This window comes from Ostrea edulis, chromosome 3 (genome assembly GCF_947568905.1).
Source record: "Ostrea edulis chromosome 3, xbOstEdul1.1, whole genome shotgun sequence".
Taxonomy (NCBI): Eukaryota; Metazoa; Mollusca; class Bivalvia; order Ostreida; family Ostreidae; genus Ostrea; species Ostrea edulis.
The window spans coordinates 23,515,130-23,542,674 of record NC_079166.1 but is presented as its reverse complement, the minus strand read 5'-3'; the positions used below and the strand labels follow the sequence as shown (position 1 = coordinate 23,542,674).

At 36.2% G+C, this 27,545-nt stretch overlaps 1 protein-coding gene and 1 long non-coding RNA gene across 2 annotated transcripts in view; one reads left to right on the top strand and one right to left on the bottom strand.

The window, feature by feature from the left end:
- Nucleotides 1–1,681: 1,681 nt before the first annotated feature.
- Nucleotides 1,682–27,545, bottom strand: part of LOC125677491 (uncharacterized) — a 40,239-nt gene continuing 14,375 nt past the window's right edge. The window contains exons 2-8 of the mRNA XM_056160818.1: nucleotides 21,948–22,379; nucleotides 21,399–21,587; nucleotides 5,596–5,613; nucleotides 5,162–5,491; nucleotides 4,515–4,712; nucleotides 3,068–3,137; nucleotides 1,682–2,625 (exon numbers count right to left, since the gene is read on the bottom strand). Coding sequence (XP_056016793.1) covers nucleotides 1,953–2,625; nucleotides 3,068–3,137; nucleotides 4,515–4,712; nucleotides 5,162–5,491; nucleotides 5,596–5,613; nucleotides 21,399–21,587; nucleotides 21,948–22,379 — 1,910 coding nt within the window. The 3' untranslated portion in view covers nucleotides 1,682–1,952. The remainder of the gene's footprint in view (nucleotides 2,626–3,067; nucleotides 3,138–4,514; nucleotides 4,713–5,161; nucleotides 5,492–5,595; nucleotides 5,614–21,398; nucleotides 21,588–21,947; nucleotides 22,380–27,545) is intronic.
- Nucleotides 25,564–27,545, top strand: part of LOC130052485 (uncharacterized) — a 3,638-nt gene continuing 1,656 nt past the window's right edge. The window contains exon 1 of the long non-coding RNA XR_008800843.1: nucleotides 25,564–26,108. This is a non-coding gene — a long non-coding RNA (uncharacterized LOC130052485). The remainder of the gene's footprint in view (nucleotides 26,109–27,545) is intronic.

Here is a 27,545-nt window from a genome sequence, read left to right as displayed (position 1 = left end):
TATTCTGTGCATGAAGTCTCAGAAATATTTCTGGAGTATTACATTGTTGTATAACAAACTTCACCTAACTTATACATAACTCAATAAATTAGTAAACTTTACATCGGAGTCAATTTTCAAAATATTGGATTGTTGTCAAGGAAGACAACTGGTGGCAGCTACTATAAAATCAATCGCTTGGCCGTTACAATGTTTACACCAATGGGATCAGTATTGAACCAGTGAATACTTAGTTGTAGCATCCTCCGCAGCTATACTCAAAAGCTCAGGAGCTAACTTCCTTAACATAATTTATGTACTATAATTAATCAATATTGATAAATATTAGTATTTAAGTCTCTAAATCGTTATGGGTCCTTCCATCTCTTTTGGGTTATTAGTCATAACTACCGTTAATGGTTGGGATTGTGAAAGTACAGACGGTTAAAGAAAATCTCCGTCACTTCGAGCAATTACGGACTTCATTTTATGAATTGGGGTAAGAAATTCATTTTAGAAATGCTATTTTATGCTGCACATTTTATTTGATAGCTTGTTGCAATGCTCAAACACTCTGTGTAGTCGTATAGTGTCAGGGCCCAGCTAAAAGTCAACCAAAAAAAAAAAAAAAAAGGCATTTTTTCGAGTTCATTTCTGTATATCTTGGGAAGTATTCGGAATTTCGGGATGAACTTTGGTAGTAATGTAGATTGATTATGTATGAATAAATTAAAATACAAAGTAAAATTTTATATCAATCAATTTATTGTTTTTACATCGGCTAACTTGGGTACCCTATATTTAGAGTTCTATACCTTTACTCTTTATATAGTAAATTCGACTCCCAAGCGATGCAATTGCCTGTGAATACAACATTAACAAATAAACTGTACAACGCAAGACTAGTCCTAATGAAAGGTCTAGTGTACAGGCGCAGCATAATGTGAAGCGTTGATAGATTGCACGCGAGACTTTCTCTTCTATACCTAATGTATAGATAAAACGTGTGTTTGTAGGATACGTTTAGAGCTATGCATGTCGTAATCTTTTCATGAGATATTATCATAGGAATAAAAAAAATCATGTATTTTATATCAAGCTATATATGAAATTATGCAATTTAACTCAATATGATTAAAAAATTAGTCGAGCTAATTTCCTACATAACCATGTATTCCCCGAGTCAGATAGTGAACGCCCCGTTTCGAAATATTCATGATAACGTGACGTTGCGTGCGGAAGTTCGAAAATCAATAAATTGCATGGCGACATGAAAACGTGGGACAGCGTGTTGGCGGGACACATTCAGCTATAAAAGACAATTAGACAGAAACAGGATAAAGAGAACCACTTTGAGAAATGGCGGGGGAGTTAAATTTCATGTTTAACATGAAATTACCATTCAATGCGATCACATACTGCAAGTTGAAACTAAATCATCATCTCCCAGGGCGTTCCTACTAATATTTTTCTCGCGTACTTGCGCACATCCATCGTAAACGTCATTTCTTCATAAATATGTATTAGAAAATCATTGTTTATCCTTACATTGAGTAGAGCAGTACGCCTTTAATACCCGTATACGATTTGTCAATTTTGTTCTTCATAGTTTATCATTCTGACAAAATTTTGATCTGGTTTTTAACATAAATAAAATACTGCTGAACACGGTACATATACCTATAAGAAAGAAACCAACAGAAGAAAAACAAAATGAAATTTAATGACCCATGTCTAAGAATATACAATACCTAACATTTATTGGAGACAGAATGTTTTAAAATGCCATGCATACAGAGGTTTGAATTATTCAAATACACACAGTGAGCATTATGAACTTTAGAATGAATTAGGGGTGTAGGGGGAAAAATGAATCACCAACTCACATACTTCATGTTGTGGATTCCAATACAAAATAACCGTACAGTTATCAAGTTCATATTGTTAGGCTCATCTACACAATACCTGAATAATTACTTTTGTATTTCAGCATACGGCATGTTCTCGGCAGTAATCACATTTATGTGCGGTGCATTCTGGGTAATCGGATCATCACTGTGTTCAACTTCCATGTAGACCAGTCCCTCTTGGTTCTGGGTTCGGACAGGGGTCTGGGCGGTGTTTGTCTTAGGTTTGTTTATCTGGGCATACACAGCGCCACCTGTAGTCTCTGTCGGTGTGTTCTTTGGTTTATTAGGGACGGCGTACACAGCGACACCTGTAGTCTCTGTCGGTGTATTCTTTGGTTTATTAGGGGCGGCGTACACAGCGCCACCTGCAGTCTCTGTCGGTGTATTATTTGGTTTATTAGGGGCGGCGTACACAGCGCCACCTGTAGTCTCTGTCGGTGTGTTCTTTGGTTTATTAGGGACGGCGTACATAGGGATATCATGCGTATGGTCTTTATTTTGATTCTTTGTCTCTGGTGATTTAGAGTTATGGGAGTGGTCTGTGTTTGTTTGTAATGGTGGTACAGCGTTATGATGTTGTTCCTCCACGATGGAGTACCCCACGTCGTCCTCTGGCTTGTTAGAATGATACAAAGGATTATACGGTAGATCTGCCTCACGGTCGTAGGCGTCGTTTTTATGTTCTGTATTTAATTTGCCTTTCGCTGATTTATTTTCAGGTGTTTTCTTTCTCATTCTGAAGAAAAATGAAATATTGTACTTTTGAATTGGATTAATAGACGTCTGGACGTAAATACATGTACAGTGAAAGTGATTATTTACGCTGGGGGTCAAGTATATGCGTTTTTCCACGTCCAACGTTACGCGTGGGGGAAAAATACGCGGTAACTGAATATGATATATATTATATCAAATATTTATAACTACATGTATACACGTGGGGGAAATTTACGCGCATATTACGTGACCGCGTAATTAGTGTAAATTTCCTCCACACGTAAATAACCACTTTTACAGTATATGATGCAAGTAAAGAGGAAAAGTTTATGCTAGAACAACAATGATTATTACATAAATATTGATGCAGCTTCTATGAAAAAGCACGGCGTCTTCTGTAGACGCATAGTAATGTTGTGCATTATAATAAGGAAGGAATATTAATAGATATGTCATTGTACCTCACACAAATCACTATGATCATTATTATAAGAATGACCACAAATCCTCCCCCAGCACCGGCAATAATGTCTGAAAAAGAAAAGTGAAATTAATTATAATACCTTTAACATGTTTAAAGTAGTTGTAAACACTCCGTGTAATTCTAAAATCACATTACTGTTGCCAGAAAGTGGGACATTCTGGTTTCTCCAAGGAATTTTTGCTTTTCCTGAGTGTGAAGTGGGGGAGGGGTGAGAGCAAGACAAACTTTTCCGCTTAGATCCTGCCTTACCTTCGTTGTGTTAATATGTAAAAATTGAATTCAGTGGGAAATGTGAAATCTCAGAAAAGTTACTGGCACATGCTTGGTGTCTTTTCTAGAATTTTACTGGACTTTTGTCATTTCGCCGCATAGGTATCTATACACAGTGTGAATGTTGTTACCAGAGTGATTACTCTTTTTTATGATATTCTAAAAATATAAATCTCTATCAATTTGTGCATAAGAAACCCATTTGAATGTTCAGGCTTTCATGTGTTATCCATGTTGTACAGAACATTCACGTCATAACCAGGAGTTCATGAGTCCGAGTCCCGTTCGTGCCATGGCCGCATCAAACTTAAGACGGTAACATAGGTAATGATTGCTCCTTCGCCAAACCTCGACATTTAGAAGTGAGAACCGTGGTTCTTTCGGATATGATATTAAAATCGGAGGTCCAGTGTGGCGAAAGGAATTGATACGCTGAAGAACCCTCACTACTGCGGCCCTGAATCTGAATTTTTTGTATTTCACCCACAGCTGGTGATGTCTCAATATGAGCGAAAAATGATCGACCGGACGTGAAACAAACAAACTATCAACCTTGGAATACCTTCGAAATTCTCTTTTCCCATCGTCATATGTCAAAACATTTGACGCCCCATTTATGACGATCTGTAAACATTAGACTCTTCCTAGGCACCTGATCCCACCTCTGGTATATCCAGGGGTCCGTATTTGCCCAGCTCTCAATTTTGTATTCCATATAGTATCTATGAGATTGATCACCGTTCGTTATCCTCAGCTTTTCATGCAAATATTGAGTATAATACGGTCAGTGAAATGAAGTCTCAGCGCGGAACACTTTGGATTGATATAGTAATTTTTGAAGTCATGTCAATTCATATTGCAGTTAAACTTAATTTGTATTGTTGTCATCGTATATTTTCATATGAGTCTCATGGGTTCATTGCTTGCCTGAGCTCTGTCTTTTATTCTAGGTTGCAATGATCCACATGAAGAGTCGGGTGGTTGCATATGACATTGTTCATATAAAGCTTTGAAAAGAGTGGATCTATAAACCTTTCTATCATTAAACTCTTGCCCAAGGAATCATGGTTTGAATAAGATTGATTCAATAATTATAAGGATAAATGGACTCTCACTTTGGGCGTTCGTGTTATTCTCGATAGTTTTGAACTTACATGTCAATTTATCATCAACTGACTCTTTAAACGTCATGGGTGAAGTGTCGGAAACGGTTGTAGAATGGTCTTGATGAATCGGAGACACTGTCATGTTGATTCCGGTTGACGATATTTGAGTGGAGGTGATGTACACTGTCGTCTTCCCCGGTGTCGTCGTCTGTGTTGTTGAACCCGATGCACATGTCACTTGGACATCTATGGAGCGAAATGAATAATGAACATACCATGTCACACTAAAAACGATTGATAATAATGTAATGTTTGGGGGGGGGGGGGGTGTCAGCAATGCTATTTCCATCAGCATGGTAGATTCATAGACGCAACTTAACAATGGTACTGACTGTAAATCTCTCTCTCTCTCTCTCTCTCTCTCTCTCTCTCTCTCTCTCTCTCTCTCTCTCTCTCTCTCTCTCTGTGTGTGTGTGTGTGTGTGTGTGGGTGTGTGTGTGTGTGTGTGTGTGTGTGTGTGTGTCCGTCCATTACCCAGTCCGTCTGTCATTTAAGACATGCCGTGTATGTAAGGATAGCATTTCTTACAGGTTTTGTATATTTTTGGATTTACCGGATACTGCGTAACAAAAAACTAGGTAGAATGACATACAAATTAGAAACAAGTTATAAATCATATAGTGTTGGATTCATACCATTTGATAATTGATAAAATCCCATACAGTGAAAAAATGTCCCAGGGTCGCCCTGTTGTTGATAACTCGCTGTAACTGCGACTGATTGGTTTTCAATGACATTGAGTGAACTCAGTCCTTTCTGTGTTGGACATGTATAATGTGTGTTTTCCACACTTATAATCGTCTTACAGGAGCTAACATGTACTTCCTCGGCTTGTATGTATAGAGATCCACTGATCGACGGGATCACAGTACAGGTACAGGGACTGTTTATTTTGTGGAAGTCGATGTAGAACTTTGCTCCAGCTTTAGAAGATCCATCACAGGTTGTTATTGATTGATCAGCAACTGTATAATTAAAGTGCTGTACATCTAGTTAGTGTGGTAATGCAAGTAAAACCGATCTTTTGTTACGTTTGAAAAACAAATTACATTTAATGCATTATGCTTACCGGAAAATGGACACTGCCCTGAAATATACATCACCGAATATGTTAAAATCTAAACAAAGGAGGAATGGCATGACTGTATTCTTTTTAAAGTAGTTACATGCATATGCTTAATATCAACTTAAGACAGTATTGATTAATGGTGTCAGAATTCAAGGTGGCCTTTTGACATAAGAGCAAAATAATCTATCAAAGACATGTATTTAATGAGTACACAGAAGGCCCCGTGACATGCATGTGATGGAATTTAAATTTACGTAATCATTGATATAAATACGCACATGCAAAATTATCAATACGCAAGAATATCTAATGAGGAATTGCTGATATCGAACATGTTATATGTTTACAAAACCATAATTATTCCATAATAAGACGTACAATTAAGTAGTGAAAAGCACAAATCAGCTCTACACGTGTATCAACAAAACTGTTTGGTAGTTTTTCTTTATCCAGAAAAATGTTGAGTTCATTCTGATATCACGACTTGAGCAGCAAACTTTGACATATGGCGTAGTAGTGATTCTAATGGAATAAGCAGTGCCGTCTCTTTCCATGTTTTGACGCGACCCTTGGGATTGAGAATTTGAACAATATCACAATAACACTATATTAATATCCGGACATTAAACACATTGTCACTCCATTATACGGACTACAGTACACTTAGCTAGCGCTGATCTTCTATATTCAATCAGGGATATAATATTTTCAAAGTAGAATTGTTTTGCCTATATTGTGTGTCCCTAATGATATGTATGGAACGCCACAACTGCCTTTGGGGATAATATTCATGTTATGATGATGTTTCCTCATTATTTGATGATACCTTTAACATTCCATGATAATACTTTAACATTGCATGGTGATACTTTAACATTACATGATGATACTTTAACATTACATGCTGATAATTTAACATTACGTGATGATACTTTAACTTTAACATTACATGATGATACTTTAAGATTACGTGCTGATACTTTAACATTACATGATGATACTTTAACATTACATGACGATGCTTTAACATTACATGATGATATTTCAACATTATATGATGATACTTTAACATTACATGATGATGCTTTAACATTACATGATGATACTTTAACATCACATGCTTATACTTTAACATTACAAGGTGATACTTTAACATTACATGATGATACTTTAACATTGCATGATGATACTTTAACATTACATGCTGATACTTTAACATTACAAGGTGATACTTTAACATCACATGATGCTATTTTAACATTACATGACGATGCTTTAACATTACATGATGATACTTTAACATTACATGATGATACTTTAACATTACATGCTTATACTTTAACATTAGAAGGTGATACTTTAACATCACATGATGATATTTTAATATTACATGATGATGCTTTAAAATTACATGATGATACTTTAACATTACATGATGATACTTTAACATTATATGATGATATTTTAACATTACATGACGATACTTTAACATTACATGCTGATACTTTAAGATGATATAAAGTATATATATGCATAATATATATACAGAGGTGAAAGAGAGATGAACCTAGTTAATGTCGTACATATTTCACAATTTGTAATTAGGTTTGACCTATGATGTACGAGATGAAGGCGAGTGCACTATGCGTCAAATCCTGGTCGCCACTTCGGCATAGCACATATAAATCATAACACTATTGTTATTACAGTATTATACTGACTGTCCATAATTACGTTCCAATGAAGCAACGGGGGATCACTCCGAATGCATTTCCAATGTTGAGTGATGCAAATATTTAAAAATCGGTATTGATTAGTTTGGTATTTTTCTGGAACATAACCGTTAAAGGGAAAGGCAACCCTAACAACATTGTTGCCTTTATGAATAAAGTATTACGTAATGATATAGTAAATTACAGTCTTTAACAACAAAAATCCTTGCTTAACAATTAATTCAATATTAATCTATCTTATATTTCAAATTACCCGCTGCTAAGAGAGCGGACATTGAAGTTTAATTTATTACGTCACACCGTCGGTTCCGGTTTATTTCATCAGCAGCACCGTAAACATGACAAGTCATGAGCAGTTAAGTTTGGAGTCGTATAGATTTGAGCCCGTTCTTTCGCAAGAGGAATTTAAGAAAAGAAGACGTTCAGTCGAGTCGCAGACCAGGCAAATGGTACTCGTTTCTTCATACATGTACATGTCTCAAACCCCAACTTGTCATTACGCAAATGATGGATCCACAGTTTACATAGTATTTTCTTTTCAAATAACCTTGTTGGATGAGGAATTTCGGGAAAGAACTTTTTTCACATCTCTCTCATTAGTGTAATCAACTGCTTGACAAAAAGGCATCCATGTTTTTACAATATATTCTTAAAATCTACCACATGCACATCTTTGATGATCTTAGAATCTCATCAAAACCGGGATAGACGGTGTGACGTCAAAATTATTGCGTAAATACACATCTGAGTCGAAAGGTCGATCGAAGCATAAACCGTCACCGACTCCTGAATTTACATGTTTTCCAGTTTGAAGGGGAATAAGTAAAGTTATACAGAGTAAATAATGATAGTGCATATTTATGAGGATGCGTGCACTATGTGAAAATAGTGGGGTGTTGAATATATTAGAGGGGGGGGGGGGGGTGCGAACCGAAAGCATAATAGCAATTTCAAGTTTGTTCAAATGAAGGGGTGGGCCCCTTAAAGGGGAAAGTAATCACGAAAATACAAATCTGAATGGGAGCATTTAAAAATTTCTCAAGAACCAGCCGGCCAGAGAATTTAACATCTCATGAAAGCTTTCTGACATAGTGCAGAACTGCATAATTACAATGTACGCATAGCTAGAATAGCTATGCGTACATTGTAATTATGCAGTTTAGAAGACGTGAATATTGATGATATAAACTAGATGTCCTTTATTGTTAAATCATTTATCCGCGTTTATTTTATGATTTTGACATGCTTACTGCAAATACTTTTATGCAAGTACACGCATGCAAATGTTTTCTTTTCTTTGAATTTTCTTTTAAGTCATCCAAAACTTATATAGAACATTTTACTAATTTCGAAACTTTTATTGCAATTTTGAACACTGCAAACTATTATGTTTTAAAAAGTAATTTCATTTCTTTCTCATTTTCCTATAGCAAATTACTAAACTCGGTAATACGCCAACCAGAGAAAATTCTGGTGAATCGAAATGAAAATAAGCAAATACTACTTTCAATTTACATGTATTGATGAGTCACTCAGCTGAAACTGTTTCATTTTTCAGCAACAAAAATAAATATTTTGATCAATCAAAGTCATACATGCTGACAACTAAATACAATGACTTGAATAGCGTGCCAGTTTGACTTATAGAGAACAACACGACCTATACCTTGAATGTTCGTGACATGTGGAATACATGTATATCGACAACGATAAATGTGTATCATTTAGCAACAGCAGCAACAATAAAAGCTTACCTTTCACTGTTAAGGAAGAGAATGATGCCACTAATAAAACTACAACATAATTCATTTTACGTGTCGTGTCAAACAGCTAGATCTGTATGAGAGTACATAACAAACAATTTGAAGACCGGTTTTGCGAGTTAAAATCCCGGTTAAAAATAGAAAGCTTTGTGACGGAACATCGTCTTTATAACTTCCTCCTTCACTATCAACAGGTTTAAAAATGAGAAAAAAAATGTATTAAAAATACCGACTCGAAATATTAAATATGTTAAAGATTGAATTACTGATGACGTGTAACAGAATATCGGTAATTTGTATACATGGACACTAGTAATTCTGTTTGTTTTATTTATATATATGTATGTGTGCCCCTTTAAATCGGCTTGTCCCGTTGTGTATAAAATGGTTTGTGCTAAAAGTCAACACCTCAGTGCATGCCTGGTATTTCACTATAAAGATCCGATCCGCATTCATTAGGGTCAATAGGCAATAGGTCATGATCGCACTGGAATGGTCATCTAAATATTGCTCCATCGTAGAGGTTCAAATATTGTAGGAAAATATCTCAATTCGAAGCTTGGTTCACTTCAGAAAATTTAAATTTAGTCGGCGTCATTAAGTGAACATTATGAGTAGATATATGAATTAATGAGTACATGTATATGTAAAATATACAATATAAATGATATAAAAAGAATGATATAAGTAGTAGTTACCCCATATGATATTGTTGGTTATGTGCAGATACCCGATGGGTGTAATCATAATGACACGAGGGAGCGTAGCTCCCGAGAGCTCCCGAGTGTCATTATGACCACGCCCATCGGGTATCTGCACATAATCAACAATATTATATGGGGTAAGTGACTTGTACCATAGTTTGCTATTATTCGTTATATTTTATTATAGCTTTCGGAAGCGCGGTCGCCTGTTTACAATATGTCAATTGTTATGTATTTAAATTACACTTTGTACACCATATATTTATCATAATGACTTTCTATCACCGAAAAATGTATGTTCATTAATTGTTTTTAAAAAGCCGTTTTTAAAGTGCATATAAATGTTTGGACTGTTGGTTTTGATATTTTTATTTAACATTCACGCATTCTCCAACTTTTAGTACCGGCATTGACTTTAAGAATTGAAATTTAAAAATGCAAATAAAATTCTTAGAACCCATATTCATGCATTTTTCTGTTTAAAAATTTAGCATTATATTCAACTGATGATGGTGGTTACTCTTTTGAAAATCCTATTTGATATCCTTCATTCTAATACATATTTTGACTAAATTGGCTGGAAAAATATTTACATGTGTATACAATAGATTTTAAAAAATGGTAAAACATAAGAGAGAAAAAATTAAGAATTGTAAGATGCGAAACCATAAAAGAAACACAAGTCTGATTCACTCTGTCCGCTAAACAAGTTTATCTCTCAAACGCATTCTTATCACGTGACTGGGTCTTTTATAAAATTCTTTATAAATGCTACCCGTATTTCTTCGTACACGTGTTTCTCGACTTGAGGAGAATGTGGAAATAGAAAGTCTTTGGGACGAGACCATTGACGATATTATCTTGTATCAAGGTTTAAGTGAGATTCAGTGCGAATATCTATAATGTATTTGGAGAACTTAGTCCGAGTCAGTTATCCGTGTTTGATATGTGCAATTTTGATCTGGAGGAACTTCATACAGTGGACTGTGATGTTGTTTTTTTTTCTTTCGAGAATGTGGGCGGGGTTTGAAGAACAGTGTGGTTATGTACAGATAACCCACACTTTTAACAAAGGAAAGCATGCCAAACTATGGTACAAAACCCAAATGTAAAACAAAACAGCAGTCTCTGAACATAGTGTTATGCACACTCTAAAAACAATGTTTAGGTTTGGAACACTTTTTAAACGTGTTTAGGTCTAAACGTGTTTAGGATTGTGCTTATATCCTAAACGCGAAGTGTAATAAACATGTTCTACCCTAAACATGTTCAGACTGAGAACATGTTTAGCTATGCAAAAATACAGTATCTAAACACAAAATAACATGCTAAACACTTGCTAAACACATTCCTAAACGTCTAAACACAATCCTAAACGTCTATGCGTTTAGGTTTTGAACATAATAAGCTTAGTAACATTGTTGACATTAGTTTTACAGTCTTCATGTAGAATATTCCTGTCTTCTGTAAATGAAATTCGAATTGCAGAAAAAATTGCATGTCAGAATTGCCATACTTCAAACTGCTATAGTGTACGAGGTCCCGATAGTGACCATAGTGTACATCATACGCCGTATTGCAAGTATACACTGTCGAGGTCGATATCCAAAATTGATGGAACCATTAGAAGAGCCGTCTATGGGCTTCAACCCTTTCCTGTTGGAAATGAGCAGAGTTTAGGAGTATCCAGAAAATTTTAATCTGGAATTCCATTTCAACTTGAACAGGTCTGGACACATACATATTGAATTTAAAAAAATAGTGTAATTCATTGTCTCTGGTATTAGACGTGCCTTTAGTGTTAATTTAAACCAATGCATCACTCTTACTTTGCATTGGAACAAAATTCATTTAAATCTTGTGAAAGAGAACATCAGTTGCAATTGATGCCCCCCCCCTTTTTTTTTAATTCAACATGTGACAGTGCCTGTTATGCGAAAACTAGCATATCAAAGACAAAAAAATTGTTGAAGTTGTACTTGCCGGATGAAATTTAACCATGTATAGTTTACTTCTTATATGTGCATAAGTGATTTTTAATGGTTTTGTCTTTAACATGTATCGCGGAAATGTCAACCGTGTTGTTTCGGCAATTAGAATATAGAAATAGACTTGCAATGTAATTTGAGAAGAACCGCCTAAACCCGTGTAGTGATTTTGGGGGGTGGATTTTTAGTATTTCTGGTCGGGCTCGGAGTCCTCTGAGCCTGCACGTGATTTTCTCTCTCTTACCCGCGAAATCTAGGCAATCGGACGTGTTTTAGAAAGTGCAGCAGTGTAGTTATTGTATTTGTTAACCCCTTGTAAGTTGTTCTGTGTATTTGTGAATGTATCTGTTTATAAGTGTTTTCCGGTGTTCTTTGTGTGTAGGAAATCACTTTACCCGCATTGTTCGATTTGAAACATCATGGATCCCATAGACACAGTTTGTAATGCAAGGGATATTCTTGCTAGATTTTGCAATGTTATTCACCTATAATAGAAGAGAAAGCTACTATTTGAGACTCTTTAATGCTGTGGATTGAGTTTTAAATAGAAGGTTAGCAAATCATTTTGTAATTGAGACAAAGTCAAAACCTAAATACAAGGAGAACTAAACATGTTCAAAACCTAAACACAAAAGAGGTAAACGTGTTCAAAACCTAAACACAATAAGGGTTAACATGTTCAAAACCTAAACATAAGGGTTAAACATGTTCTACACCTAAACATAAAAAGAATTAAACATGTTCAAAACCTAAACACAATTAGTTAGACGTGCTCCAAACCTAAACACAAAAGAGATTTAAACATGTTCAAAACCTAAACACATTGGGTTGAACATGTTCAAAACCTAAACGTAAAAAGTGTCAAACATGTTTAAAACCTAAACACAGAAAGTGTTAAACATGTTTAGATTTAGAACGCGTTCAAAACTGTACACAAGAAATGTGTTTAACTTTGTGTTTAGGATCTAAACACCATTTTTAGAGTGCAGTGTTGATAATAAATAGTCGGTGTAAAAGAATAAATCAGATATTTCTGCCGCAATAGGGTTTGACAAACAACCGAGGAAGAAATGAATTGACAGTCGATCAGGAAAGTTAATAAGTTATTTTCACATAGTAATGCACACGTATTAGATTCATTTATAAAATCATGTACCCCCCCCCCCCCCCCCCCCCCCAATGAAAATAAATCAAGGGAACATTTTGTTCTTTAGTCAATAAACAAGTGCATGTAAAAGTGCTCTGAATAGGAAGATTTTACACGATTTTTTTGGTACCAAAATAAACTGACTAAATTCAGTAGAATTCTGGTATGTGTGTGTTTGTTTGTTTGTCTGTGTGTGTGTTTTATTTTGTCTGTTTGTTTATTTGTTTTGATAGTGCTATATGCAAATTTGATATGACTAATATATACACGTAGAATGTGATCGTATTTATATATTTAACTTATTTGTCTTTAGATTGAAAGTATGATAATTTGACTTCGGACAAATTACTTAGTTTTTCAGCATCTATGAATCTTGCACTAAATGTCATCAACAATTCTCCAGGCGCATCGTCTGGTATACAACGCCATACGGGTCTGATCATCATGACAGCACCGAACTGAGATACATGCGGTTTTTAAAACACTAGATGGAACTCTTAAACAGTTACCCCAATGCTGCACCTACTGTCTCAACATCCGTAACAAGTTCACCCTTCAGACCTCCAAGTTGTAGAAGAATCATTACGCAGAGCATGATATACTTCACCACCTATATCAATATCAAAGCCAAGGGAACACAGCTACCCCGAGAGGCTATATCCCAATGTTGGCCAACACTATCCCTGATTCCCTCTAGCCATGCACCCCGGTGACTTAATACATGTTCCAGTGATATCCAGTTAACCGCACAACCCCTCGTCAGTGTTTGGTAGCACACCAGTTTGTGTCGCTGATCCCTTGTTCCTGATCTCTAAACTATTCCTGGACCACCGGAGACTTACACTCTTCACTGGCTACCACTAACACACAGTTATTCTGTTTCACTGGTCCGCAACTTCATGACACACATTGTGAACTGCTAAACTCTTGACGAAATGAAATGATTAATTTTGGAATGTTTAATGTCCCGCTCCAGAATATCTCACTCATATTGAGACGTCACCAATACCGGTGGAGGGCTTCAGGCCTATGATCGGCGCTTACGGCCATTGAGCACTAAGGGTTCCTTAGCGTGCCACACCTACTGTGACATCATAGAAAAGATAACATGATAAATAATTTTAAATGATGATTGATTATATCTTGTTTAACGTCCATCTCGAGCATTTTTCACTCATATGGAGACATCACTAAGACCGGTGAAGGGCTATAAATATAGGCAGGCCACGCCCGACGCCTACGGCCATTGAGCAGTGAGGGTTCCTTAGCGTGTCACACCTGTGAGACGGGACATCCGATTTTAAGGTAATCTCCGAGGACCCATGACATTCAGACCTGGTGCCGAGCGTTTGGCGATGGAACTGTCACTACCTGTTTTAACGACTTAGGTCTGCCGCGGCCGGGATTCGAACACCGACCTTCCACAAACGGGGCGAACGCTCTACCTCTATACCATATTGGCTGAATATCACCTAAACTAACCCTCGCCACCGGCAGAGGATATTCATGCAGTAGGGCCTGGATGACCCTAGCCCGAGACGTCGCTAAGTCCCCTGACCGTGGAAAATAGGGTGTGTAATACCTCATCTGACTTATAAATACAAAATTGGTTGGGTTGACCCCAATAATGAGAGATTCCGTATTTGTTTGGGCCCATCCAGTCTATTCTGTGTGTGCCAGGAAGTATATTTAAGCCCCCTTCCCAAGCTGCAGGGCTCCAGGGTGTAGAAACCTAAGAGGGTCTACTCCTTCTGATACATCATCCTTGCTATACCCTGTCTCTTTGGGTTCACACCTGAGCCCCAGCCATCTCCCTATATCCGATGAGACAAAATATAAATTGTGTGATATTCTCTATGGCTACCTCCATTTTATCCGATATCGTCCCTTCACAAATCAGATATTCAACTATAACCTTGCCCCGTTTTCACTTACCAGGATTAGGAACACATCTCGCTCCCCAAACATGATTAATGAGAGGTCCTGCTTATACTGAGTGAAGTACTGTATAGAGGTGGATGGAAATGAGTTTTCAATACTTGCCCAGAGCCTATGTCTTGCTCTTGGACTCCAACTGTCCCCTCCGGACTAAATATTTCGCCTTTCAGGAAAGACTTCCGATTAATTAATTTAACATTTCTTACGACCTCTACTTGCTTAGTAGATGATAGATATGGGGGCAGCACCCTAATCTTTTTTAAAAGATAAGCTTGTATACATCTAAGCGGTAACAGAAGCTTCTGATGCTTGTTTTGCACATTCGTGGATCTTGGTGTAAAAAAAAACATCTTCGTTTGGCGTTAGTCCTTTCAATGGTGTACGAATATGTTTTCTAACAGATGAGAGCGATTTTAATCACAGTCACTTGTTTCATACATGGGTCACCAGGGGTGATTTTAATACAGTGAATAGAGTCGATGCTATACATGAAGGTAAAGGTTATAGCTTATAAGTTTCAGTTTTGCAGAAAACTCACTTTTCGACCTATTCCTGGTGAGACTGGACTTCTTTCGTGCCATATTCTATTTTGAAATGTGAATGAGAAACTGTCAAATATGTGATATCTAAAGGATTATGATAAAATTCATATCTAGAAGCCCAAAAGCCTTTTGATACGTAGTAAAATACTTGGAGCATAGTCCTCGCGGATGCCAGAGTTGAGCCCGCATGCGACACATTATAAATTGCATGTGCAATGTGAGAACAAGGGCGATCTAATCATCAACAATCATGGTATCGGGATATACATACTCTCTGTCAAACAATTCAGGTAAGCAAAGAGATGAAATGACCGAGAAAAATGAGTTCAAATCATCAATTTCAAGGTTGTAGACCTACTTGTGAAACGCGAACAAAGTGTTTGAGGTAAGTACAGGTTTTGGGACATCAGTGATCATATGATTTTTGAAGAAATATGGTGTATTTCATGAGAAAACGGATCTCATACTCGGTGATACTGCGTTTGCTCCGCTTCGGAACCGATCCCTCGTGATCCACAGTGACGACTCCTCGAGTGTGACGTTGTGTATGGTGAAAACGGAGGTCCCGTGTCGCATCAGGCTTTGGCACGATAAAGAACCATACCTGCATTAGACATAGGTCTAGATTTGTGGTACTTCACCTACAGCTTGTGACGTCCCGATGTGAGTGAACAATTCTTGACAGGACGTAAATCAATCAATCAATCAATATCATGACGATAATTAACCAGTATACGTGAAGACAGTTTTGTTTTTTGTTGTTTTTTTTTGTTTTTTGTTTTTAATTTATCTAAAATCATTTTGAATCGTATGATAACCCCTTCGTTCGTTATTGGCATCCGTGAGATATCACTGATTTTGACTACTGATAACTCCGTTTACCTGATCAAGATATAGGGCTCACGGTGGGTGTGACCGGTCGACAGGGGAAGCTTTCTCCTCCTGGGCACCTGATTCCACCCCTGGTGTGTCCAAGGGTCCGTGTTTGGCCAACTCGCTATTTTGTATTGCCTATAGGAGTTAACAGCTCGATCATTGTTCGTTATATTCACCTTTCATAGGGCTCTAACTAAATGATGTCCGAATGTCCCCCCCCCCCCCACTACTTATGAAGTGACTGGCAGGATTGATTAAGGAGAGAGACAGCGTGTGTGAGAGAGAGATTACATATGATTTATTAACTATACTAGTCTCTACTTATCACTTAGCTATCAATTCAAATTCCATGAATCTGTGTCGAACTTTGGGGGTAATTCCATCCATGTTCTTTACATTTACACACTGATCTTGACTACCGATAACTCCGTTTACCTGCTTGAGATATAGGGTCCACGGTGGGTGTGACCAGTCGACAGGGGATGCTTACTCATCCTAGATACTTGATCACACCTTTATTATGCCCAGGGGTCCGTTTTTGCCTAACTCTTAATTTTGTATTCGTTGTGGGAGTTATGAGATTAATCACTGTTCGACGAATCCTTATATTTTGAATATATCAAAAGTATATTTTTAACGGTTGTGCAATGGCATAACAGCAAGAAAGCAAATATTTATTGATGGTAATGTAAATTATATCAACGTCACATGTTAAGAGGTATCAATATTCATGTAGTTCCTCGATTGTGACATGGAATCGTACTGGTTCCATTCCCTCGCTGTTCCCCTTGCACTGTTTGTTATATCTAATTCTGTATAAGTCTGGTTCCCTCCTCCTACTGTCTCTCTTGCATAGTTTCTGGTATTTAGTTCTGTATAGGCCTGGTTATGTCCTGTTGTAATGTTTGTTACATCCAGTTCAGTGTAGGTAGTGTGGTTTGTTCTCCGTGAAGTATTCTGTTCTTGCTGACTCTTGCTGTCACTTCTACAGAATTGTATAGATACAGTAAAGTACTGTACAACTCTCATCCAGGAATTCAGCTGTATATTTCGTTTACAAATTATACACTTTCAGTTCAGAAACTAAGACTTATAATTAAGCATGAACTGCAATATGATATTTTTTTTTTTTATCGTTGGGCGAATTTATTTTTTTTATTGTTTTTCTTTTACCATTCAACAGTACATGTACATGTACCGGTATATTATATGTAAGTATCCTAAACTTTATTTAACAAGCTTTCTAGATACTACAATTGTATTCACACAATCTTTTCATGACAATACATGCACATACCTTTGTCTTAATTTGATGAAAAGGTATATGCTGACTATTACCGATACAGCAGCTATCACAACGAAAAGCACCAATGGAATTTGTAGATGCAAACACGATGCTTCATCCATCTCTACAAGAAATTCATTTGATACATACCAGTGTATAGTATAACGATCTTAAATGGTAGACAACTTTGTATCTGCATAACTGCATCTCTCTGCGCGCTGGAATGAACGTTTTTATAAGGGGTGTACCAGAAGTTCTCAGGTCTGTTCCATTTTTCCTGCAACTACATGTTCATTGGCAAACGTAGGTAGGGCTACAATGGTTTTGATTCAAATTTGTGGGAAAATATAGCTAGACTGCGCACAACTTTACCAAACTTTTGTGCGGAATCACCTTAAACGTCATAGGAGACGGTTTATAACACTACCTTTTCACTCCAAAATTATCAACTTAGTTCCATAGACTCCTAATAAAAATGCGGGTTTTTTTAAAAGAGATAATGATATCAACTCTAAGAAATGTAAGTGCAAAGGAATTCGGAATAGAAATTGTTGCCTGATCATTGTTCCTAATTTCCCGAAGTTGTGGCGTCATAAGAGACCACAATCACATTTACGAATCAAAACAAAAGCAAACCCATAGACGATTTACTCGCAACTGAACGAGTTTTTGAATGAGAAACCATAGTTTGTTATACAAGGATATTACTTTGAACTCATAATTAATGCAAATGCCACCTTCATGGGAGGATGGACAAGAAGATCGATCAAGATCCTATTTATATCATATCGGTTGAAATAATACTGACTGGTAAATGATAAATGTATGATAACTTTCAGAGTACATACCCTGATGACAATAAGAGAAATATAGATAGTGACATGTATTACCTGCAATATTTCTAACCCTATGTAGACACGCAACATCGTTTGTTTGTTGTTGTTTTTTAAAAGGGGGTGTCAAGTTGAAGGTTGACTAACAAAAAAGGTTGGTACCACCCCCATTCCCCTTTGGTTCTACCCTGACTCGGATATCTTTCATAGCAAAATAAAAGAAAATGAGAATTTCCTTCGTACACATTGCGAGCGCCGTATTTTGAATTTATTTTCATTAAGATGTTTACATGTACCGTGCGTGTACAGCTATTTCAATAAAACAAATGGATATAATAATAGATATAAGTGTCTCCTTAACATTATTTTACATTAAAATTTGCGACATTAGGACCCATATGAAGACTAATTTACTACCACTTTACTTAACGTTATTATTTTTTTTTTAGTTCTGTCCTCAGTAAGGAAACCGACACGGAAATATGTGCTTCATTACAAAAAAATTACCCCCTCCCCCAACTATTACACAACCGTAAAAATTGGTTAATTTCACTTAATATATAAACATTTTTAATATCGCTCCACCATTTTCTTTGGACAAGGGAGGGGGGGGGGGGGTCGGATAATGCAACTGTCAGCATTCCTCTTCAATTCATTTACTTATAATTTTAGAGAGAAGAAATGGACCAGAAGAGCTTCATATGATATGATAAATTTTATTTACAAACATATGAAATAATGCAAATACTAAATAATGAATATACGGTCAACGTTTTGCAGCATCTTTTCGTTTTCGTCGTGCTTGCAGTTGGTCCATTGTTGAAAATAGTTGGAACTGCATCTGGTCAAAGATTTAATTTCTTATATCCATTTTTTTGTTTTACCAAAGTTTGGTGTATACGATAACGATACTGTTCCTCATCAACCTTGTAATGGCGTAAAATGATTGTCATACAACTTGAGTTTCACACTCGAGTCTTTCTGAACGTTGGCTCCTTTGGACAAAAGTACATTGAAACAGCTGACATGCTATATTACAGCTGAATGCAAGCGCATTGAACATTTTGAAGGCTAAAATCCGCAATTGTTAGTATAAACATAGATGCCTATGGTATAAAAGTCTCTTTTGATTTCATCGAGCAAGGAGATATGTCATCTTCCTATTCTGATACTTCATACCACAGCAAAATATGACAATCTGTAGCGTCTGTTGCCTTTAGTGATGGGAATCGGTGAGAATTTCATAATCGATGATTGGTTTAATTTAACTAATCATCGATTATAATCGGACATAGAGAAATTCTATAATAAAGTCATTTATCTACTGAAAAAGTGTAAATAAATATTTTCTACATTTGTATTTGATGTTTCTATTGCTTAGAGAGTGTAAATGAATATTTTCCGTGTGTATTTGTTATTCTTCTACTATCTTAGTATCCTTTAATTACATATATAAAAGTCAATAGGATTTTTAGAAGGGTTTACGCGCCAAACGTGATGGATATCGTTTGCTTCGGTTATAAATTAGTAATATCCCAGTATATCAAAGTTGCATGTCATTAATTTACGGTAATCCAGCATACATGTTATTAAAATTCAGCAAAGAAAAAAAAAAGGAAAAAATATTTTAGCAACAACAAAAACCCCAAATCGGATCGAAAACACGTTACGCACGTGCAGATCGAGTAACAGTAACCTTAGAAAGCGCTTTAATCTACGTAATTCACACGTCTTTGCTCGCATCAAGAATCTCTTCGATGGATGGTCACTTCGTTTATATGTCTGAATCAAAGTACGTCTATCTGACAATGCAAACATGCGTCATTCCCCGGGTATGGATACTCTCGCTTTCATGTGCGCCGCCATTACGGTAAATTAGGTTAATAAATAGGTCACGGCAGGAATATTGGTGAAAAACTATAGCCGTTGAGAAAACAAAATTTAAAAACCGATTAATTGGAATAAAATTTTCATAATCTAGCGCTTAGAATTTGCCAACAATCGAGTGATTTTCGATTATAATCGATGATTGGAACATCACTAGTTGCCTTACGATTTTTTTTTTCTGAATGACTTATTTACATGTACATATATCAAGTAATTAAAGAACTTATTTTCGTGCAAAACGATTTGTTTTCGAAAATCGTCTCCAATGACCTTTAAATATTATATATATATATATAGAGAGAGAGAGAGAGAGAGAGAGAGAGAGAGAGAGAGAGAGAGAGAGAGAGATTTTCAAATTATATTGTAATTATCACATTCAAACCACTTAACAACTTAATCAAAATTATGAATACAAATGGCACACCTATCATGTTCATTATACCGTATTGTGTAAGTACTAGCCAGTCTTAAAGATGTAAAATTCCTAATACATTTCACTTTAAAGTCTGAGAAATGTGCAATGTTTTTAAAAAAGAGAACACTATGCGACAAAGGCAGATCTCAGAAATTCGATTTACTGTGTTATTGCATAAACGAAAGACAAACGTTTGTTTTCAGTTTATATTTATAGAAGTAAAGTAAATACATTTGACCGAAAATAATCTTATTTTGGCCTTCTATTTCACAATTATGTTTAATCTAGTGGGTAAAAAATTCATAGAATTATATAGAAAAGAGATAAATATCAGAATTATATACCATGATAGGAAATTTACGAAATCCTCAAACTTTAGGAATTTGAATTTGTAAGAATTAAAGCCAAATTACACAAAACTTTAGTGTGTCTCCTAATGTCTGAACATGAGTATCTTCTGTCATGATCCTTCACGAATCCTCGTTTTGTATGTATGCACGAATGATATGTGGTGAATTTTGTTAGAATTATAAAAGTGTCTGTGCATCCAAAGAAACTAAAAAAAAAAAACAAAAAAAAAAACAAACAAAATAAACAACTACCGGTATTTATAAGGAATGGTTGCAAAAGAAAAAAAGTTCATAAGTCAGCGCCTTATACCCGCTCAAAAACTGCTAGTATCGTGAACTTACGTGCCAATTTATTTCCAGCTGGTTCTGTACCCATTCTTAACTCATTAGAAACAGTTGAAGAATTGTCTTGATGAGTCGGAGAGACAGTCATTTCCGCTGACGACATTGGCGTGGAGGTGATGTACACTGTTGTCTTCTCCGGTGTCGTCGTTTGTGTTGTTGAACCTGATCCACATGTTACCTGAACATCTATGGAGCAAAATATATGATATACATGTACTATGTCACACTAAACCACATTGATTGTTATATTTGGGGGGGGGGGGGGGATAAGCAATTTTATTCCCGTGCAGCATGATGGATTCACAGAATCGCGTTAAACATGATAATCCTGTACATCTGTGTGTATGTCAGTCCTTCAGCTCGAATATAAGTAATTTCTGCTGTCTGTTATATTCTTATTTACATTCATTTATAAAGACGTGTCGTATATGGTCTTTATATTTTTGAGTTTATCAGATATTGCATTATAAACGACCGGATAGTTAACATACAAATTACATGTTTAAACTAATTCTACATGTAAACCATGTAACTTTGGACTCATACCATCTGATGATTGATAAAATCCCAAGCAATGATGAAATGTCCCATAGTTGTAATTTTCTTCATAACTCGCTGTCACTGTGACTGATTGGTTTGCGATGACATTTAGTGGACTCAGTGTTCTTTCTGTTGGACAAGTATACCGTGTGTCTCTCACAATTATAGTCGTTGTACATGAACTAACAGTTACTTTCTCGGCCGTTATGTATAGATTACCACTGATCGACGGGGTCACAGTACAGGTACATGGGCTGTTTATTTTATAGAAGTCGATGTAGACCTGTGGTCCAGCTTTTGAAGATCCGTCACAGGTTGTTACTGCACTACTGGTAACTGTATAATCAATGTACACCCGGTTAGTGGTAAGACTATAAGAAATGACATAACCACGTTCACCGTATAATACTAATGACTTACCGGGAAATGGACACTGTCCTGAAAGATAAAGCATTGGAAATTATTATAAAATGGTTTACAATAAGGTAGGGCTATCAACGAGTAACCGGTTTATCGAATAATCGTCGGATGGTCCGATTATCGAATACAAAATCAATACTCAAGACTCCGAAAAATATATTCTCTTTGTTTGTCTTTCTTACAGTGCACTAGTATAAGTTTTCAAAGATCAATGTTATCTCAATTACTAAACCTCTGTCGTGTTTTAACAACAAATAAAGATATCATATATGGCGTCTTATATAAGTGACAACACATGTACAGGCATATGCAGTTTAAGGCCTCATTGTTTCTTAAAATGTTTAATTCAAACACATTTGAAGATGGTACTATGAATGCATCATACATGTAGTACCGCCGCGGTGGTCTGGAGGCTAGAGCGTTCGCCCCGCATGCGGAAGGCCGGGATTCGAATCCCGGTCGCGACAAACCTAAGTTGTTATAACAGGTACATGTAGTGACAATTCCATCGCCAAACGCTCGGCATCAGGTATGAATGTAACGGGTCCTCGGAGGTGACCTTAAAACGGATATCCCATGTCAAAGTAGGTATATCACGTTAAAGAACCATAACTGCTCAATGGCCGTAAGCGCCGAGCAAAAGCCTAAATTTGAAATCCTTCACCGATCTTGGTGACGTCTCCATATGAGTGAAACATTCTCGGTAGAGACGTTAAACAAGATACAATCAATCGTGTTGTCTGATTAAAGATATTAACAAAATGTCTGCCATTTCTGGGAGTTGATTTTATTAAATCCTCTGTGTAATCACTCGGCTCAAATTGAAGTGGTGTGGACCTTAGCGCTTCTAATACTCAGCGCTAACAGCAAATAGTTCGTAAACCGTTTACGTATGCAGTATTGAAATGCATAATTTCTGCGATATTTCACACTATTTAAAAAATCGTACACGCAGACAGAATTTCACCACATGAAATACAGTACAGGTTTAAAACACGGTGCGCTGTGGACTGAAAGTCCACGCTCTAACATGGACCTAGAAAAATGTCGGTGTATTTCACTCTTTAAAATTGCGGTTTCTGCGTATTCTATGCATGTAGCAAACGTATAGAATGCATCTTTTTATTGAAAACACGATTTTATTAAATCCTCTATGCAATCACTCGGCTCAAATTGAAGTGGTGTGGACCTCTTTTCAAATTCAAAGATACATAGACCTGTAAATTGTACACAAGTGCCCACAATCCGAAAATCAAACAATCGATAGTGACAGTAGAAAATCAGTAGAACATCAAACGATCAACTGATTTTAACTCAAAATATCGTGCATCACCACATTCATTGTTACATGTAGAGTGGCTGCATTCATTGTCCACTTTAATGATATAATTTCTGAGCTCGACAGTAAATTCATTTTAATCATTTTAGCAAGGAATGCAGTGAATGAAATGTCAAATTTATGGTGGCTGATTTGTGCCATTTTGCAATTTGTCATATTTTCGTTATTTCGAGGCGAAATGACAACAAATCGAAAAGACGACAAAAAGATAATTAGCGACTTTTCGTCCGGAAATAACGATATGACGACAGAACAAAAAGACGACAAAGAAAACCTGCAAATTACGTTAGCGACTTTTCACTTATCGTGGTGTCGCCATTTCGAGGTGAAAAGACGGCTAAACGAAAAGACGGCAAAATAATTGGAGACTTTTCGCATCGAAATAACAAAAATTCCAAAAGACGACAAATTACACGTTCCCCTGTTATTTTTGCTGTCTGAATTTCTAGGAATTCATATGAAAATCTGCTGTATGTTCTCCATAGCTAAAAACTACATTTACAAAACAGGAAACATCTCAAGTTCAATTATAATTCTCAAAAACTTGTATTCCGCTGAAGAAATCTGTTTGTATAAATGTTATATCAATGTTATACCAGGCATGTTGAATTGGAAGTTGGGTGGTGCACAGGGGCCCTAGCTGTTCTGCTCCCATTTTACAATTTACTGATGTTTGAAGAGTTATATTGAATAGTGCGTATAGTAAACTAACTTTTTAACTTTTGCACCCCCCCCCCCTCCACTTGCGACACACTGAACCCATGCCAATCAGGATAATATCAATGTCGAATAATTTGCCTGTTTGGAATGTATGACTGCTCAGGGTTTTTGCAGTTTCTGATCATGCATATGTATATATATATACAGTACATCTATTTGGATAAACTACATGTACAACTTAAAAATAGATAATTATAAACTTGTAAACATAGATAATAATCGAAAATGTACATCTGGGTGACAATAGTATTATGGATATTACATATGTGCAATCCAAAATAGACAGTTGATGACACAATATTATATATAAAAAAGGGATTATAGTGCACCTTTCAAAATTTGTTGTCTCTTCGGGATTCACAATTATCTAAGGAATAAAGGTAATTTTTACCTATGTTATACGATATGATGTAACTTGGTGCAATTTTTTCTTTTATAATCCGCGAACATCTAAATGTTCACTTAGTTGAATTTACCGGGATATGCTGTTTGTGGACCCGTTCGCGAGGTCGAAGCGGATTCTTTGTTTTCCCAATATAATATTCGTTGCATCCAAGACATGTAATGACATATAGGACATTTTTGCTATCGCACGACATGTTGGCATTAACTTTAAATATCTGTCCGTTAAAGTTGTATTGTGACCCTTTCGTGATGTATTGACAGGTCCCGCATCGTGGATCCCCACACTTAGTGACCTTGTGATTGTCTTTAAGATATGGAGGGCATAATACTCTTTCAGATTTTTCGGTTGGCTTGGTCCCGTGGGAATCCGGGTTAGAATAGGTCCTCAATACCCCTTGCTTGTCGTAAGAGGCGACTAAATGGAGGCGGTCCTTCGGATGAGACCGTAAAAACCGAGGTCCCGTGTCACAGCAGGTGTGGCACAATAAAGATCCTTCCATGCTCATTGGACATAAGCGCGGAGCATAGGCCTACAGTTTGCAACCCTTCACCGGCAGTGATAGCGTCTCTATATGAGTGAAATATTCTCGATGGACGTTAAACAATAATTAGTTTTTGAATATCTTCATGTTTAATTGGTCGTCGTTCAGTGAATTGTTTAGTTGATAAACTATTGAGTTCATATTTATATTGCGCGGGTTATGCGCATGTACAAATGGAATTATATCTTTGTCTTTTTCGCGGTTGTTTGTAGCAAGTAGTTGAGAGTGGTAATTTATCTTTGATTTTTCACTTCCGTGTTCTATAAGTTTATCAGGATATCTTTGTTGTTTTTTTTTAGCTCACCTGAACCGAAGGTTCAAGTGAGCTATTCTGATCACATTTTGTCAGGCGTCCGTCTGTCTGTCCGTCCGTGTTTACGAGAGTGCATATATTGGGTTCTTTTTATACTCAGAAGGTACTTATTGGGTACTTTTTGCTTATTGGGTATACCCAATAGGAAGTGTTGCTAAATGTACTTAAAATGCCTTAATTGGGTATATGCCGGCAAGTACCCAACACGACTTGGACACGACGACTTGTCCAAAAAAGTGTCTGAAAAAGTTGTTACTACGGACTGGCCGTATTTCGCTTGTCAGCTACACTCTCGGAACTTTAAATATAAAACTAGTAACTCCCGAGAGTTCCGAAAAGCAACTTCCGTTAGTCTTGATCTCTAAGGCGTTTTGTTTTCATCAAATATGGCGACGATGAAGAAGCGTTTGAGGTCGACACGATCAGAAGTAAGTTTCTATGATTAATTAACCTATTAATAGATGTCTTCCTTAGATAGAATTGATTAAAATGTGTATCATGTCAATATATTGTTTTTTTAAGTAATTGTATACAAAATGAAGATAAATATCGGAACAAATAGGCTTGTCTGTATTTGGAATTTCCTCTGTTCTTATCAACTTTATATGGGGTAAGCTGTATTTAGAAAAAAACGGGGTTTGATGGACACTAACGGAGTAACGGTGGGCCAGAGGTCCGAGACCACTAAACAATCAGAAGGTTTACCTGAAAATTTGGTATGGAGGGACTTCGGTCTACCTGAGATTGCTGGCAAGTGCAATCAACAATGGTCAACTACATAATTTGTAAATTTGTAAATTGTTTACTCTCTTTAAAAAATACAAAAATTAAAAAGGCGCATTGTCCGTAAATCCTCCCCATATAAATCATTCGACAGCACTACTATCATAGTTTAGTTTTTAAAACACTCCAAAAACATCGCCAACTTTTCCCATAAATTCGAATTTCCTCCATTGTTTAGTATGTGTTATAATGTAGATTCACTTATTGTGTTCATCTTTTTAAATCAACTTGAAAGTTGTTTGGTAAGGATATGGAGTTATTCCATAAAGACAAAATATATTTTCAGTGCATTTTGTGTTTATTTGGAAATAACTCTTTGAGGCTTGTACACTTTGTTTGGGGAGTCTAATCACCAGTTTACCGCATTGTATAATGTTGGATTAAGATATTTCATTTTGATAGAATATAGTTAACTTTTATAAGTTTTATCAACACATGTATATTTGAAAATAAATGAAATTTTAATTTACTTCACACAAAAGAATTTTATTGGATAGAATTTTAATGTAATGTTCATGTAAACATATGTTCCTTACAAGTGTTTTGAGATACATGTAGTGTCATAGGGGAGTTTAATCACCGTGTTGTGATGTCATAATTAAAGAATGTAACTGTCATATAATATTGAAATCCAATCAACTTGAATTTTCCTGCTTTAACATATCGATGATGAATTTTTCTACTTCAACATTCAAAATTGGAAAAAAAATAAATTAAAAATATTTGTTCATTGTGTAACTATCCTAGCTACACTGTAAGTTGTTTTTCCCGACTGGGACAGGAATACATTTTTGCTGGCCTTAAATGAGCATGATATGGTATCAACTTTACCACCAGTTGTAGTATTTAAAAGTATAACTTGAACAGAATATTATTAGACGTGATGTAAATGAAATGGAGAAAATGATCTCTTTTCTTTTCTTTTGATCAAATATTTTTTGAAGAACCATCTGATATATAAAAGGTCCACCAGGAGTGTAAGTGGTTCTTCTGTCCACCAGTGAACAAAAGTTAGAGTCAAACCCTGTTAAACTAACGCATTCATAATCTTTGAGAAATCATAACTTGTCTTGATTATTAAA